At 38.2% G+C, this 16,917-nt stretch overlaps 1 protein-coding gene across 6 annotated transcripts in view; it reads right to left on the bottom strand.

The window, feature by feature from the left end:
• Positions 1–16,917, bottom strand: part of KCNQ5 (potassium voltage-gated channel subfamily Q member 5) — a 271,782-nt gene that overhangs the window by 72,756 nt on the left and 182,109 nt on the right. For all 6 annotated transcript variants that reach the window (XM_005153167.3, XM_034060643.1, XM_034060646.1 and 3 more), the window contains exon 2: positions 9,145–9,235. In XM_005153167.3, coding sequence (XP_005153224.2) covers positions 9,145–9,235 — 91 coding nt within the window. The remainder of the gene's footprint in view (positions 1–9,144; positions 9,236–16,917) is intronic.

Genomic DNA, 16,917 nt, shown 5'->3' with positions numbered 1-16,917 from the left:
GCATACATCCACTTAAGCAACTAATGTTTTAATTCTTTCCAACCGCAGTTTAACAGTGAGAGAGGCAGCCATAAATCTGAAAACATATCCCAGAATATACTCTATTAGAGGCATATAAATCACAACCAGAGACTTCAGCTCCCAGTGCAATACACAATAAGCATGAAATGAAATTTATGCACCATTTTATCATTTATCAGTTTTATAATGAATGTGATACTTTTACTACACTTGCTTTTCCAAATTATGATTAAGATTTCCCATGCTGATTCTACGTTAATAGAGGATTATTGAGAAATCAGTTCTGTGCCTTTTAATCTAATGTGCAGCTACAGGTCTACTGATATAATATTAAAATCCCAGTGATATGCTTAGTTTTAATTAGCTGCAGTTATATTGGACTTCTGCTTTTCAACTCCCTTTAAGCTTTTTCTTTTTATTACTTGAAATGGCACCTATCAGTCATGCTTCTTTATTCATTTACAACAGAAAAAAACCCAGAATCTTTGTCAAGTAAAACCAATTTTGAACTAGATAGTGCAAGCAGGCACCAGAATTAATTACGTAGCTGCCATTTAATTATGTTTTTGATCACCTCTCATAGAGTTAATACAAGTATTTAGCATATCAGACCCAGTATATGATTCCTAGCACTGAAACTGTGCTAACCTTCCTCAGCAACCACAAGGGAATGACAGACACTGTTCTACCTCCCCAGATCAGCCTATTTCACACCACCACTTCACACCACCATCATGGACCAACTGCTGAGGATCTGCCAGTGCCACAGGATTGAGTCCCACACAGGCACATTGGGCAGCTGCGATCCCAGCCTTTGGCCATCATGGTCACTGCAATTATTGTGCCAGTGCATGTGTGGAAAAACACATCCCCAGACTCCTTTTGGCTTTTGATGGACAGTTATTCCAGGAATACACTGAAAAGCCTTTTTTGAATTGAGAAAATAGCAATGGGAAACAACGACTGTCACCCTACACGTCTATCCTGCTCTTCTGCAGACACAGCACCACCCTTAAATATGTTGTTTTCCAGGCATTTGCACTCTCATTTTTGCACCATACCTTTTACTTATGTGTCAGGTACAACTACCTTTCTGAGAGAATTTCTGAAAGAAGGTGATAGCCATTAAACTCACACTACAGAATAATTTTCTACTTTGCAAACTTTTTTGTATCCTGCTTTGTACTTGTTCACGTTTTCTTTCTCTGTAGAGAGATATCAGCAGTAAATGGTCTTATTTTGGCTTTAAAATTATTCACATATTGAAAACAATGAAGCTCTGCACAGCTGTACCCAGGCCTTTGCATTTCCTTTGTGATTTCTTCACGCATTTCTTTCTGCTGTAGTCACATTTCTGATGTCACATGCTACAGGCAGACGTTCAAGCACAAGCCTCTGTAGCAACACGGCTCCCTGATCTTCCTTTTGAAATGTTTGTGAAGAATCTGATATCTTTTGCCATGTTCAAAAGAATGGGTGTCAGAGCCAGAGCAGACTCTGAATCCTTTTACGTTCTGGCATCCATGTCAATATTATATCGATGCAAGGGCTTTAGGCTAATTGTTACGGTCGATCACATTATGTGAACTAACTGATAACATTTGATATGCTGTATAGCAGAGTGGGATAGGAAATTCATTCTTCTATTCTCTTATTCTTTGGTCTTAGTATGTTTGGAGTTGTTAAATCCTTGAGATCCTGCAAATAATGTTTGCTGTGTTCTTTTTAGTTATTTCTACTTGCAGTTTCCTGGTTTGCAAAATTCATTAACATTTTCAGAAAGCAATTTTAAGAAATTGTTTTCTGACAGTTGGTAACTTTGGGCTAAGTGGACTGGGCAGGCACATTGCCCCATCCCCCAAAATTCTCCTTATGCATTTAGTTTCTTAAAGATGCTAACTTCTGTCATCTCACCAAACATGTCTGTTACTTGAATGGTTGAAATCTTGAATTATTTGGTTACAATATTTTTATTAAGTTCCTTAGGTATAGTGAAAAAGTTGTCTTGGTTCCCTCTTTTCAATCCAATAACTAGACTTTGAGAATCAGTTTACCAAGACTTGTGTTTTACAAATTATGCCATTTGCTGAGTTTTGCAGCTTTTCCTATTATCTTTTTTTCAAGGCTTATGGAATTTTGGACTCTTGGAAAAAGAAAAGCACAAAACCCTTCCACATCCTCTTAAAAACATACATATATCTTTGTTAGACATTCATTTCCTGTGGCCCTATCTTCATATGTTACAATCAGCCAATTCCTGTCTGGTTCAGATTTGATACCAACATTATTATCCTGTCCATGACATACACCCTTTCGTTAGGCACTCTGTGGAAACCTACAAGTTTAAAACGGCTAGTACTTATTTTGCTAATTCATCTTTGTAGCTCACCAATAGTTCATGGTCCTCAGGACTGAACTTTGTTCCAGTGTGTGTGTCTGTGTATTTACCATCATCTATGCTTTAAATTCCCTGGATCTTTGTGCTATAGGTATGTCTGTTTCAATCCTTACAGGTCTTTTTACGTTTGCCTGTATTTTGATACTTATTTGTTTGACTTCACAGTTTTTAAACTGAATCTTGTGAACAGATTTCTTCTCCCACTTGAGAAAAGTTCACATTTTAATGGTAGCAAGCTATGTCTTCACATCTCTGCAAAGTGACTGAGTAGATCAAGTTTTCTGTATGTTATTCAGATGGTGCGTTTTCTCTAGGTTTCCAAACAGCTTTCTTATCACTGATGTTCTGCCTTTTTCAGCATTCTTTTCCTTTAGATATTTAGTGTTTTGTAGCCTTTTCCTTACATATTATTTATAACCATGTACTTTGGCTTTCCTCTGGAGACATATTCTGCATTTCCATTTGGCAAATCGATATTTCCCTAACAAGGGTCAGGTCTAAATTTCTGATAGGAAGTTTGATATCTATCCATTTTTACTGTTGCTATCTAAACTGTTTGTAGCCTGTTTCAAGGAGCTAGTTCTTGCTCTCCATATAACAAGTTTGGATCCTTACCAAACTCTGGCAATAAAATTCAATTCTACATAGTTTAGCATAAATTATTACAAATCTACGTCTATGGAAAATGTTACACTTATGACTTGGAAGTGATTTCCCGTGATACATTTTTTGCACTTAAACTGATAAAACAAGAAGGAACACATGTCATGGAAGAGCAGTTGCTATGCAAGGAGTATTGCTCATTTGTCCCTAACGAAGGTCAAGGACAGATATTTTGGTTCTTTAGCACAATATGTTGATTATCCTAAAATGAGACATGCTTTTCTGTCCTCAAAGAATTATATCCCCATTAATCTGAACCCTGACACTCCATCACTAACATCTAATCCTCCCCATTTTCCCATTCTTAATCTCAAGATCCTCCTACAGCTTCTGTGTTCTTCTAGAGAAAGTGGCCCCTTGAGTGGCTGGCTAAAAGCCTCTTTTCCAAATAATGTGGACAGGTTTGTAGTTCCGCCTGCCTGGGAAATGTTGTGGCAGCGACTGTGAAGCTATCTCTTACCTTCCACTGCATTTGCTGTTAAATGCTGTAGCATTTGAGGTAACCATGCATAGTTCATAGTGATTCAGTCATGAGCCTTTTCTTTGTTCTGATTGCAGATCACATATAGTAACAGCATTTTACTCATCAAACCCATTTAAGCTTTCCCAGTAGAATAATAATGTATCACGATTTTTAATTACAAGAGAAAGATGATTCCATTCAGTGTGTGATTCTTCCCTTTACAAAAGTTATTTCTGCTTAACACAGAAGAAACAACGTAACCAAACCCAGAACCATACCAATAATGGGCTTATACAAGTATTGAGATGTTTTGATTCTCTGATGTGTTTGAAGTATATTTTATCATCCTCAGCACTATTGACAATATATAGACATTGTTACAGTTTTATGTGTGGTGCCATGTTCCTTTCTTATGAAACAATTTTTATTGCTAGTGTCATCTCTCTCCATAGCTACAGTGTGTGCTTATTTGTTTAAGAGTTTGGCTTGTTGGTTGGGAGTGCCAATACTGCCTTCTGACAGAAGAATTAAATCTTTGGGGACATGTACTGATATGTTTTTAAATAACTTCACCTTTTCATTTACATCTTTGCTTTCTGTTAGACTTTCTCCTAATAACTTTAGGTTTCAGAAAAGTGCAACCAGTCCTTACATTTCTAATAGGAAGTCTTCTCTGTTTGCACACAGATTCTCGAGCAGCTGTGTTAAGATGTGGTCCAAATTTTTATAACAGTCATCTCTGATTTGATGAAATCAGTATACAGAATAGGAGAGTATAAATCTAATCAGTGAAGGCATGAAATTATTTATTTTAATAGGGTAAAACCATTTTCTCTCAAAGCTAACAGGTAGTTTATTATGACATGCTTGAATTGTTCTATGCTCATGTTATTACCTTATTCTAATATTAGTGCATGTGAATCTGGACAAGACTGAAAACGTGAAGGCTTTGACCTTATCAACATTACATTTCTCTCCCTTATTCTGTCTTTAATAACATTAGTGTTGCACGTCTAACAGAAGTAATTTTTCAGAGATTTCTATGCAGATATTTTTAAATTTCAAAGCCATCCTTTGATTTTGGAGGAAAGAAACATTTGGAAATTAGTATTTCCTTAAAAATACTAATCCTGAGTTTTGACAAGCTCTAGCAAACTTAAAAGTCACAGATTTTCTGGCTCATGGATCAGTTTATCTGTTTCTCTTGAGAGGAGTCAATGAAAGTGCATTGTTAGAAATGTATCTATAATTGAAATCTCTCAAGATCATTCAGTTTTTCCTTGTTATCTGGTCCTGGAAAGCTGCCCATCCAGTTCTCTGCTCAGGTCTGGTGGTCTTTATCCAAGTGTTGCAAGAGGATTCAAGTTCTGGGACAAGAAATCTAAACTGAAAATACGCTGCTTTTCTGAATTGAGCTCTACCCATCTACTTTTTTTAAATCCACTCTGCCCAGCTTTAAAATTTTGTAGCAGATTTGTGTGATTACATAGCTGTGCATGGATTCACTCCCCTAGGGCAGAGACACATTGACTATGTGCTTGCCTGCTGTAAAGCAGCTATACCCTATGTTTTTAAATCAATGTTAATCCTCTTTCTATGTTTCTTTTATGGCAAAAAGTTAGAACAGAAAAATCTTAGGAAGATCTTAATTGCTAGAAGCACTTACTAGACTTTCCTTTTGAATTCATATAAGTGACCACAGTACATGTAGAAGCTAGCTTCATCGACTGTGCTCTTTCTGCTTTTATGTCTTTGGGAGCTATTTCTGCCTGAGGAATGTGTTCCTAGAGTACATTTTCAGAGGCCCTTATCTTACAGAACTGGGTGCAGCTTTCTTTTTTTCAGAGAAAAACACAAAAAAGATCTGACAAAATCAATCCTGCAGAAATACACGAGTTCTGAAATTCTTCCACCTTGATTAAATATTAAAATTATGGAAAAAAATTGAAAGTTTTGTCACTTCAAATAATAATGACATTTCTTTCCTACAGACTCAGTTTTACTTTTAAGCCAAAAACTCTAGAATGCTTAAATACTCAAATAACATTTTATGTCAGGTCAAACGAAATATTTAATGTGATCCAAAACTTTTTTTGGACTTCTCAATTTGCCAGATCCTTGTGGGTCAACTCAAATGATTTCATTTATTTTCTTGAATTGACAGCAAACAAACAGAAGTGAACCAGTTATTCACATAGCTTTAGTTGAAAATGATCTTAAAATATAGAGGGTTTGGTCATGAGAGTGAATGACCTCAAGTTCCAGATATATTCCTTCTTGGCTATCTTCCCCAAAAGATTTGATTTTGCCTTCCCAGCCCAACTTTTACTTCCCTTGTGTTTATTATTTGATAAAGTGCCAGCAAATGTATTTGTAGGAGATCAGCAATACTCCAAAGATTATTTTCTTGCTGTGTTAGTTGGATTCTTAAGCTGCTTGTGGTTTTTTTTGATGTTGAAGTAGATTTTATTCTACTGTCTGTCTGGGATATATCACTGCTACAACTCCAGTGCCAGAAGCTATGTGCACAGAGGAGGCTAAAACATAATTATCATGGTAGGTATAAGGAGTTTTATCTGATGCTCTCCCCCTGGTTCAGCTTATTATTTCTGGACATAGATCTAACCAAGTTAATTACTGTTTTAACAATCCAACATTACTGCATGTAACATGCACTTAACTTATCTGCAGGACTTTAATTTTAAGCATAAAAATCAAATACTAAATGTGTTTCCCTTGACAGTCCCCCTGATAAGTGGAAGATGCCTAGGAACACAGTAGTACTTGTGCGGATGCCAGAACTGAAGCCCTGGCTGTGTGCAGCACAACACAGCAGGGCAGGTTCATGTTGCCTGTAGGAGTAGAGCTCAGGAGTTTCTGCAGTCCAAATGAGTCTATTAACCTCTGCTGAAGCTCAGAAACCCTCAGCTAATATTGTTTTCCTAAGCAATTACTTACTTTGAGCTATCACACACTGCTGTATGTTTCTGAGAGAGTATTCAGGATGCAGTGATTAGGAGATACGTTTTCTGCTCCCTTTTAAGGCAAGTCTGGGGGAGATAAATGGAATTGACTGATTGCGGAACAGTAATCTCCACTCCTCTGGCCTTTCTGAGAAGAAGGGAAAGGTTTGCTCATCTCATCTACATATCTCTCTTTAACCTCCCCGTGTAGCTGCGAATAGCTGCAATATGTCAAAAGCCACAGGTAACAGCACAGGCAGAAGCTCAGGTATTAAGTTGAAGGAACATAACGTTAGCTTTTAGCCAATTAACATGTCTGTAGGGGAGACCATCTGGAATAAATCTACAAAGCAAACAGTTAACAGAAGCCCAGCAGGCAGCATTATGGATTGGCATATTTGCATGGTACTTCATGAGCAAATAAACATGTATCTTCCATCTCAGGCATGAAGCAAAACAGGATTAAACCAGGTCTCTGATAGTTAATACAACTTTTTTTTACTAAATGACACATTTGTAAGAGCTGTGTGAATCACTGCAAGGAAAAGGTTGCACAAACTGTAGTGACCGCAGTCATGTATTGGCACAGCCAAAACAACTGCTCCTGACTTAACGTAGAAATGTATTTTTTTCTCAGTTTGTGGTTGCAAAAGACTACTTTGATAACATTGCTAGTATCAGCTAATGATTCAATATGCAGAGGAGCAAACCATGAATCAGCAAACTGGAATAAACCAGTCAGCTTTAGCCTGCTTCTGGACCTTCATACTTTGCTGTGTTTATATTTTTCTCCATTAGAGACCCACAGCAGGAGCCGTAAAATTCGTCATCACAGATTTATTCTTGCCAAGGGTTTGCTGAACACACTAGGCTATAGCACATAAATGTTGGACCAGGCCAGTATTGATGATTCAAAGATTAACCATCCACCCTCTTCCTCCTCAAGGCTATTTCTGTGTTCAGAAGATGCCACAGGATGTACAGTCAGAACTCTTAAGATGGAAGAAGTCCATCTTTGAAGCTGCAGCAACAGAAAGCACCACAGTTTCCCAAGCAACTCTGCTTCACCGATGGATACCTCTACAATGATTGGTGTATCAGCTAGCAGAGCTCACCTCTGCCCAACAGTGGGAGCAAATCCAGGACTTATCAGGGCTCCTTCACATTCAGGCTCCTCTGAGAGCCATGGCAAAGCACAGGGAATGTGTTTATCAGCCAGCTGAGGAATCAACAGTAGTAAGCGTACCAACACAATCAGCAAATATGTGGCTCATGGGAAATGCATGTATTATGGCAGAACAAATGGTGTTTCTACAACCAATTAGCATAAGTATACTGGGAAGCAGATTACTTGTCACAAAAGCACCTGCTATTAGAGAGAGGGTACTTTCAGACTAGTAAAATTTTCCTGTTTTCAGTACCAGAAAATCTTAGCAATTAGTGTAGTAAGTGCAATATTATAGCTAGCTGCAGAACATTCAAACAAACTTCCACTTTCAAACTGTTGTTCAGATATATAAACAATGGGACTAGATATGAGTGTAGGATTAAATCTGATAACTTTTAACTGGTTTAATGCCACCTGATCTTTTCTCCAGAAAAAGAAAAAACACTAGTATGGCTAAGAAGCAAAATACCATATTTAACACAGCTCTCCCTAATTAGCCCTGCTACAAAATCATCAGATGGAGCAAAATATCACACATCTTCACCTAGCCAGCTCTGGATGTCTAGTTCAGTTATTTTGATGTAGTGGCATATTGTGCTGTAGAGATATAGCATAAACCATAATCATGCTTATTGGCCTGCTCATGCCATAATTAATTAGGGAGCTGTTCTGAAGACCAGAGCTTTTCGATAAAGATGGTGATGATAATTAAAATGCTGGCATTTGTCAACAGTTGCTTCACCCCAGGCACGACCTAACGAGCCACAGTCTGCTGTATACCTGGGACTGAAATAACCATGGTAACTCTGAGTATATAGTGACATTTTAATGATCACTACTGCCTATCCTCAGGCCATCGCATGCAGAACTAAATGGCCCATCAAGAAACAGATGAATAAAGTGGCCTCCATATACCGCATGAAAAATGTTAAGCACTTTAAGGGATTAAATCCATTTACATCTACCTCAGGAGGGGAAAAGGAGAGATAAACGTAATACAAAACCATGTGGTATGAAGAAATACTGAAACTACCACATCCTACTGCCGCAACTGCCACTAAAATGTTAGTACCTACCAATAGCTAGAACAAATTGGTATCTAAGATACCAAAATTATTTCCTGTTTTAAGTAAGTGCCTCTTACTACATACTGACTTTATAAATGACAGCAGCAGTATCAAAGGTCTTTCATGCTCAGTCACTGCCAAACTGCAGTAGAAAAACTATCAGTTACAAACTACAGCAATTCTCAAGCAAAGAAGGGGATGCAATACAGCATTAACACTGTTTTTACAGAAAAAGATGGTGGAATCCTCTGTTTTATTAGTTTTGCATCATTCTGATGAAAATTCTGATTTCTTAAAGAATTCAGGGATTATAATATTTTCTCCATGGTGAGAGAGGGAGAGGATTTGAGTCTGTATAAAAGTATCTGTAAAACTATCTTGTATTTAGAAGTTCCACTTACCAAAATGAAGAGACAACCAGAGGCAAGTTTTGTGTGTTCAGGAATAGTAGAAAACACGGACAAAATCAAGCAACCAAACACAAGGAGAAAACTGAAAAAGAAAGAATATTAATAATTAATATTTTTCAGAACCCTGCCCCAGTGTCCATATTGATCCTACTTCACCAACATTAGTAGAAGGCTATCAATGAACAGTCTTCATTAATAGAAGGGAATTCAGCCACTACTTGGTTCATTAAAGACATTAGAACAATCTATTACTAAAGCCACATGCTTCTGAGTGGCACTGGTAAAATTAATGGAAACATTCACAAGACAAAAGATTTTCTTGGATAAACGACCCAATATATGCAGACATTACTTTTGGTATCACAATCCTTTATGCAGTCCAGACATAATTAGTGGCTTTGAAGGTAGCTAACCAATAGGAGAGTCCTCTCCTGAGTCTGAAAAATAATTTCTTCCACAACTGACCACAAACATCCTGCTGTTTGACCTTATTGAAGAGATAAGATACATACCGAACCTAACTGCCCATCTGAAACAACTTCTTTCTGAGCAACACACTTCATGTACAAACTATCAGAATCTGAGAGGTAGTTGACTTGTGGCATCACTGCCCTAAATGAACAGAATCCATTCTGGGAACAAATTTAATACCATACAATCCGTTGAAGAAGTTAAAACAGGGGAGTGGATTAAGAAAGTCTTACACAAGTCATGCTACTACAGTTGGGAAAACATGAACACAATTTTGAGCTTGCATGAGCTTGCATGTTTTGTGTACTGACAAATACACCCAAGCAAAGCAAATCACCAACGTGCTGCTAAATCTATTTGCAAGAAAGATCAAACACCCAGTATCACTGTAGAAATTCTTGCATATCCCATGTCTGATCCTTACAGCATACAGCACATATGGTATTTGCAGACATAAGCCTGCAGAGCTTTGAGGCCTTCAATATGGATGATAATATCCTTTCTTATTGTACTGCTTCACCATTAATAATACAATTGTACTGGTGAAACTATCTATGACTTGGATCAGAAAAGATCACCCATAACACCATGAATTGACTAATCAGCAGCCAGATAGCACACTGAAGGAGTGCAAGGTGGTGCATATGTATTTTAAATTCTTGTACTAGATTTTGCAAGTAGTAGTAGTTGATTAGATCAATGTTTTGCTAATTTCTTTCTTGGAACAAGACAAGTGAAACACTTGTCAGTCATGCTGGGCAGTGAGTCAACCGAAAAAGGGCAGGCCTTTGGCTTTTGTCTGACTTTCTGTGACTCTTATTAGCAGATGCCTTAACACAACATGAATAGGTACTGTAATTAATGCAGATACATATCTTTAAGACAGTGAAAATGGCTCCTTCCTGGTACAGAAAGGACTCAAATCTCTTCCAAGGACAAAGGGAAAAGCATAGAAATTACTGATCTATATAGAAGGTGCACATGCTCTTCCACGTGATGTTTCCTTTAACCAGCACAATAATTCTGAAGACAGAAAGCAGCTTTTCAGAATAGCATCAGCAAGTGTATGTGTGCTTTTCTGGTGGCAAAGTCAAACATCTCAGCAATGTGCTCTTGTACACTAGTACGCTGAGCTGTACTAGCAAGAATTTATCCAGCAGGTTGAGGGAAGTGAGTACTTCCCACTGCTGGGCATCTGAAAGACCACATCTTGAGTGTTGTACCCAGTTTGAGGCTTCCCAGATGGACAGACTGAAGCAAGTGCAGCGGAGTGCCACAGAGGTGGTTGGAGCTGCAGCTCATTACATACAACAGCAGATCTGGGTTGGTCCAGCTTGGACAAAGGGATGGTGAGACCTCTGACTGTTGCCCTCAGCTATCTAATTCTGTTCATGAAGAAGGCAGAGAGGACACATTTTGCAAGGAAGAAAATTATGACTACCTATAAGGGGAAAAAAATCAGTGTGAATGTAGTTCAGTACCAGAACAAGTTGCCCAGGGAGGCTGTGTGCATGGGGTTTGGGTGGCAGGGTTTTGGTACCAGGGGGTGCTACAGGGGTGGCCTTTTGTGAGAAATTGCTGGAAGATTCCCCTGTGTCTGGTGCAGACAATTCCAGCCAGCTCCAAGTCGTAACCACCGCTGCCCAAGGCTGAGTCCATCAGTGACAGTGGTAGTGCCTCTGGGATAACATACTTAGGAAAGAGGAGAGGGAAGTTGGGGGAGAAGAAGGAAGGCAGGTCCCTATACCGGGGCAGAGGGATGCCCAAAGAAGGTTGTAACGCCATGTGAAGCCTGTGCTGAAGTTTTTGGCAGCACCTGTGGCCTCATGGAGAGAGAAGCCCACACTGGAGCAGGTTTGCTTCAGGACTTGTGATCCCATAGGAGACCAATTCTGGAGCAGTCTTTTCCTGCAGGACTGCACCCATGGAAGGGACCCACACTGGAGCAGAGGAAGGTGTGAGGAGTCCTCCCCTGAGGAGGAAGAAGTGGCAGAGACAACGTGTGATGAACTGATCACAGTTCCAATCCCCCTGTGCCACTGCAAGGGAGGAGGTACAGAAACTGGGAGTAAAGTTAAGCCCATAATAAAGGAAGCAGTGGGGTGATGGTGTTTTGAGGTTTGTGTTTATTTTCTCATTACCCTACTCTGAGTTGATTGGTAATAAACTAAATAAATTTTTCCAAAGTCAAGTCTGTTTTGCCCATGACAGTAATCGGTGAGCGATCTCTCCGTGTCCTTATCTCAACCTATGAGCTTTCATTTTGTTTTCTCTTCCCTGTTCAGGTGAGGAGGGGAGATACAGAAGCTTTGGTGGGTATCTGGCATCCAGCCAGTGTCAGCTCACCACACTGTGAAATCTGTGTTTGAATCTCTGAAATATCTGAAATTTCAGGACTTGGCTGGAAAAGGCCCTGGTCTGACCATGAAGTGAGCAATTAAGGAGCTAAAATTACTCTTTCCATCGTAACATATGGACTTTCTATAGTACTGTAATATAGTAGTGTTGTAATATATCAGTACATTAGATAAAAATATAAGTTCATTCCTTCAGAATTCCTAGTAGAAAATCTGATGTGCGATGTAGTAAGATACAGGAAGCACATTTTGTAGCACTATCACTTCACTGTTGGGGAAAAGTTCTACTCTGAAAATCAAATCTGGTAGGACACTGCCTATAAGCTCTACTGAGAAGTGTAAGTAAAAACAGTACTCAGGAGGATAAAGGGTGTCTCTAACATATACCACTGCATGTCTATCTTGCAGACTAAGACAGATTAAGATCAGCATATATATGCTTAAAGATTTAATTAAAGAATCATTCAAATGACAAAAATCCACCTTGTCAGTAATTTTGCTCCCCTTCATCCCCACTCTTTTTAAAATAGGAAAATCTCTCAGAACATTACTGGTAACTTCAGCTGCTACAGTCTTCAGATACAATCCCCTATAATTACATCCTACTGACATGGGCATAAATGTGGTTTCTCCTCATTAAGGCTTGCACGGAGGGCAAAATAAAATTAAGAAGTGACTAAGAATTTATGGTAAAAGGATGTAACTTCTTTTACTGAATTTCTTTAGTCCTGAATCAGTTAAAATTATATTTTCTTACTTCATGTTTAGGTATTAAAAATTGCTCTTGTCTAGTTGTATTCCAGTAATACCAGCTAAATTGGAGGCCCAGTTGTACTGGGTCTTATCCAAACACACAGTCCAATCAATTGGATGAGATCTCTTACGGCACAATTACAGAAAACAGACACAGCAGGAAAAAACCAAGCTTGTTGTTCCCGTACCATACATGGAGACTATGGCATAGAAAAGGTAAGGGACTTGCCTAAGCCTACACGGAAAGTCTTTATGTGCGGAATAAACCGGAACCTTTTAAGTCCCAGCCCACTCCTGCAGTCACAAAACCATCCTCCACTCATCCACCACTTGTTTTTCCATAGTTCTTCAGACTGTGATTTAGAAGATCACTGTGGGCACAGTGTTAATTCATGATAGATGGGAAAAGTGAGTCAGGAGAGGGAATCAGTACAGTTAAGCTGCGTATTAATCAAAATAAAGGTAAATATTCAGGAAAGCCAGGTGCACTTTAGATTAGCACCTGGTAGACATAGTTCTGCAGATTTTCCATGAAAAGCAGAAACAATCCTCACAGTATACATAAGAAGAGCCTTGGAAAGATATTTTTCCAAACCTCTATAACCTTTTATACTCAGTTTTTCCAGAAATTCTAAAAGGAATGAAGCATTGTTGTTATTATTATTATTAAAGAAAAAAATAAAAATATTTGCATTTCTCCACTCACACTTTCAATTCTTGCTCCTTTATCCCTCATTCTTCCTTCCAACACTGACACCTTTTTTTTCTTTTTTACTGCCATTCAGCATATTATGTCTAAAATTAGATTGTAATTACTTTGGGGGAAGGACAGAAACCCAGCCTTAATAGCCTTACAAAACTAGATGCATACTTCTAGGTGCAGTAAAACACAGTACTAGGGACAAAATTAAAAAGATTAAATGTTTTGGGATATTTTCTGTAGTTTATTTATCACTGTTGTGCTTTCCTTCGAAGTAAACCAATAGTCAGGATTCACTTTCTATTATTTGTAGTCATAGAATCTTAGAATAGTTAGGGTTGGAAAGGACCTCAAGATCATCTAGTTCCAACCCCCCTGCCATAGGCAGGGACACCTCACACTAAACCATATCACCCAAGGCTTCATCCAACCTGGCCTTGAACACTGCCAGGGATGGAGCATTCACAACCTCCCTGGGCAACCCATTCCAGTACCTCACCACCCTCACAGTAAAGGATTTCTTCCTTACATCCAATCTAAACTGTTTATTCAGACCAAGCACTTCTCTTTTTCCCCAGCTAGTAGTGAAGGCATGAAGGATGCAGCAACACCTTTCACCTGGCTAGACATAAAAAAGGATCTGTCCAGCAAAATAAATAAGGTTCAAACCCTGTTGTGTCGAAGTGTATAAGCTGTTTCCTATCATGAACTATTTCTCCAGTGCCAGATAAAGTGTAGAGGGTTACATTAAGCCCTGGGTAGTCATTTTATAACCCTCAATAGAGGAAAAAGTATTTTCCAATGCCATCAATTGAACTGTGTGTTATGATGACATGCTAGACAAGAGGATGCTGCTGTAGGTAGTGAGTAGTAGAAAGCAAAACACAGAGCAATTATATTTGGCCTCTAGTGGTTCAGTCTGGATCATATATTTATTCAGCCTGAAAAAACAGATTGTCTTTCCTCATGGATTCAGTATCAGACAGTAAAACATATGCCTTAGGCAGCAACTTCCCATAAAATTATTCAAGCACTGCCATAGTATTGTATTTTATCAAAAGCAGCAACTTCCATTTTGTTTCAGCAGTAATCAGTTTTGATGCAGATCCTTTCATCTTATTCCCCTGCTTCTGAAAATATACACTAATTGGAGAAAAGCCAATTTATGAAAGATAATATAACTCAGAAGCTTTGATATTTATTCAATCCACCTCTCATAAATTTTTCTTACTGGTTAATTAGGAACCACCAATTCTCCATTTATTTAATTTTCAACAGAATTTTACTACAGTTTGTGATCTGAGGGCTGTTCATATGGAATAGGGTGTTCAGCTTAAAGTAATTGTTAAAACATTACTCAGGGAATACTGTAAGGACAAAAAGTACACTCAGGGAAGATCTTTAAAAGCCATTTAGCTATGTTATTTGCAGCTAGAATTGAAATAATCAAAAGTTAAACATTTGAAAAGAGTTTTTTGACCTCTTCTGTAAATAATAAGAGTGTATAATTGTTAAAATTACATAATTAAATGATTAGACCACCAGAGTTATGTTCCAGTATTATTTGAGGTCTGATATTTAATCCCCATAAATGCAAGCACGTTCAGGATTTTGACCAAAACTGTTTGCAAACCATTGTCAGTGCCATTATCCTGGATTTTGTATGGAAGGTAGAAAATACTTGAAAATTTTTGCTAGCCTTAGCTACAATGGAAAAGTAGATTACTTTTCCCATCGGTTAAAAGTCAAAACTAATGCAAGTTTCTTGCAAACTTATGGAAAGTTGTTTGCATTAATGAGGTCTAAGTCTACAAAGAAGCTATCAGAGCCCCTCCAGAAATAATTTCCTCCACAGCCAGGAGCATTGCCCACGTTTTCTTAACAGTGACCAGGATCTTGCTGAACTGAGTACCCAAGCACCGCCTTTAAATGACTTTTAAATTCTTGAAGGCATAAAATCAGTGCAAGGCATTAGATAAATAAATGTGCGGAAGATTATACTGGATGTCTAGAACCAATAGAACCATTACAGGTTTAGATAAGTGTATACCCAGTAAAAACCCTATAAAGAAAGGAAGGAAAGAGGTGGTCATTCATGGCACTTATACTTTCATTAGAACTATTAGTTTTGATGAACAGTTGTCACAGAAGGCAAAGAGATAGACAATTGATAAGTGAGTTGCCTTACACAAGGTCCCTGCCATGGCTAGATGAAGTCAGTACTCTCCCCCCTTCTGGTGTGTGAGAAAAGGAGACTGCAGTGTACCATGGAGCTAACAGGGTCAGAGAAAAAGCATAATCTGGACTAGAGTTACTGTTATACATACACACAGTTTGCCAGGCACTAAGTTCCCATAGAGAAGGTATGTGTCCTGTTGGACTGACAGCTGATGTACTACGTTGCATCCCAGAGCAGATGTGCATGCTCAAGACAGGAAGGCAGCAGAAACCTGACAGCTCTTGTTAGCCTCAGTGCACTTCTAGTGTCTCTGAGCAGACAGTTCTTGGAGGTGGGTGGAAATATCTTCTCTGATAGGATATGGGAAGACAAATACCAAAGCAGTTTCTAGCTACAGGAAGAACAGAAAGTGAAAATGATAGCTAGTGCAGGAGTGAGGAGGACATTTATGCAGGTCCTGTGGTATCTCCCTTAAAAGTAATCTTTTCAACATTCCTATAAAACAGATAATGCACTGCTGACATGGCGGAAAAGAAAACAGTTTAACAGTTTTGATAGTGCAAGCCATGTGGATTAAATTTTCCATCATTTATAGTTTCAATGTGACTTGTTTATGCAAGAAAATGAGATATGACAAAGGTTATTACAATTTGTTAAAAATGTTTGACAAAAGCCGCATGGAGAATAAGCGCTCTCCCATAGAAAAAGCTCATAAATTTCTCCTGTAGGCTTTCCTTAAAATGACTTGCACTTCAAGGTTTTCTTCAAGTGGAAGAGTGTAACATGTTAAGGGATTGATACCACTCTGCCTTCTACCCAGAAATAACACAACGCCATCTATGGAGAGGTGGAATATGAAGACCTCATTGTCTTAAAATGTGAAAATAAAGTGGATAGGAAACTTTAAAAGCAATTTTTGAGATTAAAAAAAAAAACAAAACAAACCAAAACCAGACCACAGCAAGCCCAACTTTTTATATACTCTTTCTTTAAAATAGTTGTTACATTTTTCAGGCATATACAAATTTGAACAGAATTTTATGTCTGGAATTTTCCAAGAACTGAACTTGCAGGTGAAGCAACTTTCTCAGAAAGCTGAATTTTGTCATGCTCTGATGCATAAATTTTATTCAAACAATATTTTATTTTCCATTCCCCTATTTGATGTTTATGGAACTTTATTGAAGTATGGAAAAGTTCAAGTACGAAGTGTAAAAAAGAGTGTTGTCATACTAAATTGACCTTTCCTGTCATATTTTTAAGGAATCATATTTTTAGCAGTGTCTGTTAAGTAATTGTATATG

This window comes from Melopsittacus undulatus, chromosome 3 (assembly GCF_012275295.1).
Source record: "Melopsittacus undulatus isolate bMelUnd1 chromosome 3, bMelUnd1.mat.Z, whole genome shotgun sequence".
Lineage (NCBI taxonomy): Eukaryota > Metazoa > Chordata > Aves > Psittaciformes > Psittaculidae > Melopsittacus > Melopsittacus undulatus.
The sequence above is the reverse complement of the archived record's forward strand: the minus strand, read 5'-3'. Positions and strand labels throughout refer to the sequence as shown.